At 35.4% G+C, this 1,790-nt stretch overlaps 1 protein-coding gene across 1 annotated transcript; it reads left to right on the forward strand.

Moving 5' to 3' along the window:
- Positions 1 to 185: 185 nt before the first annotated feature.
- Positions 186 to 1,646, forward strand: LOC107576745 (DNA-directed RNA polymerase III subunit RPC7-like; the record flags this gene model as incomplete). The annotated part of the gene is made up of 4 exons (XM_016262879.1): positions 186 to 288; positions 420 to 544; positions 1,227 to 1,356; positions 1,578 to 1,646. Coding segments are annotated over exons 2-4 (316 nt in total), but the record flags the coding sequence as incomplete, so codon positions are not given.
- Between the last annotated feature and the right edge of the window lie 144 nt (positions 1,647 to 1,790).

Consider the following 1,790-nt stretch of genomic DNA (forward strand, 5'->3'; position numbering starts at 1 on the left):
GAATTAATTTTATATATAGTAACAATGTTATGCAATGTATGTACTAATGTGGCAATGGTATAGATCTACTTACACTTCTGATGCTTTTGGGATCACAGCCCTATTTGAACAAGCAAAGTATCGATACTTAAGGATTGATCCGCCCATCCCTACTGTGCTGCACTCACACATGGCCTTCCATTCAGCAGGCAGCTGCTGATCAGTGCACACATTTATTGGGGTCAGATGAGGCTGTTTTGGAAGGACAACTCCGTGAAAGTGATACACTGAACCCGAGACTCGTTTAAGGTAAGCTGTTTAGTGAATAATCCAAACATTACTGCTTGGTAACATTACTGCGTGTAATAAAGTGTCTGTGAATGTTTTTTATTGCTAATGGCTAGTTATTATATACTTGCTGACATGTGTTGATTGTACAGGTAAAGTCATGGCAGGCAACAGAGGTCGCGGAAGGAGCCAGTTTACCTTCAATGTGGACACACTCGGATTCGGGAGGGGTGATTCTTTACCCACATCTGCACATACACCTTCTCCTCTTTTTCCTGTAAGTGTTTAACGACAAATCGAGTGTCTTTACATCGTAATATAACATCAGTTGTTGTTATTACACATATATTGTGCTATAAATGTCTAATTATTGGTTTGGGAAAAGTGATTGTTCTGAGAAAAGCTTTTGTTTGAGATTTTGATTCTAATGCAGTGTTTTAAAGTGTGGTTTAACAGTCCAAAACAAAAGCATTTGGGGGTTTGTATGTAACATTTGTTTTTATTTTATTTTGTTTTTTTTGTATTTATTTATTTTTAAAGAAAATGGTGTATGCTGCTTTAGTCATTTTTTTAGTTTGACAGTAAAAATGTAATTATTTAATATATTTGTATTTTTAATGTAATTATTTTATATTTTAATATTAATATTTTATATGTATACTATTTTTTTCTTTCAGCCTATGCTATTTAGGCCATTGACCTGTATGACTTTCTTTCTTTCTTTCTTTTAAATACAAAAGGACATATTTGATATTTGCTGCTTTTGTTCTTTTTTTGAATTTGGCAGTAATAAGTAATTTATTGTCTATTTTTAAAAATGATTTTATTATTTTTATTCATTATTTTTATATTAATTTAAAATATTTAATTTTCATTAACCTGTGTGACTGACTGACTGACTTACTTTCTTTCTTTAAAAAATAATGTTATTTTTTTAATTTATATTATTGTTCATTCAGCCTATGCAGTTTAGGCCAGTGCCTCTGCATACAGGAGAAGAGGTGGACTACATGCTCGCTCTTAAGCAGGAGCTGAGAGCCTCCAGCAAGAACCTGCCGTTCCACATAAAAGCAGCCAGAACAAAGACAGGTAAGACGGGTGGCGGCAACATGTGGGCGATACATTGGTGTATAAAGAGTGGCCAATTCTGAGCACAAAGGATGAAGATCCAGCATGACTTGGAGAAGGAGGTCCTGCAGTCTCTGGATTTGCATTTGAACTGTGGGCAGTCACTGAGAGATATTCAAAGCCAACGACCCATCAGTTGAAGATCAGGTTTGAACGGCTCTCTTTGTTGTTTTCTTTTTTAGATGTGGCGCGTTACTCTGATAAATATCAAAATGGAGAGCCGAAGTACAACTGCATTGAATGGAGTCCAGGTGAGACACTACAGATGATAAAACAGAGGAAACCTTCAATCTGAAATCAACCGCGTTCAAATGGATGCTTTTTGTGCACTAAAATCTGTTTAAATCGATGAAATCCAACGAATGGTATCTGACACAGTTAAAAGGTTTGGAGTC

This window comes from Sinocyclocheilus grahami, unplaced genomic scaffold, assembly GCF_001515645.1.
Source record: "Sinocyclocheilus grahami isolate Dianchi unplaced genomic scaffold, SAMN03320097.WGS_v1.1 scaffold4272.1, whole genome shotgun sequence".
In the NCBI taxonomy this organism is placed as follows: Eukaryota; Metazoa; Chordata; class Actinopteri; order Cypriniformes; family Cyprinidae; genus Sinocyclocheilus; species Sinocyclocheilus grahami.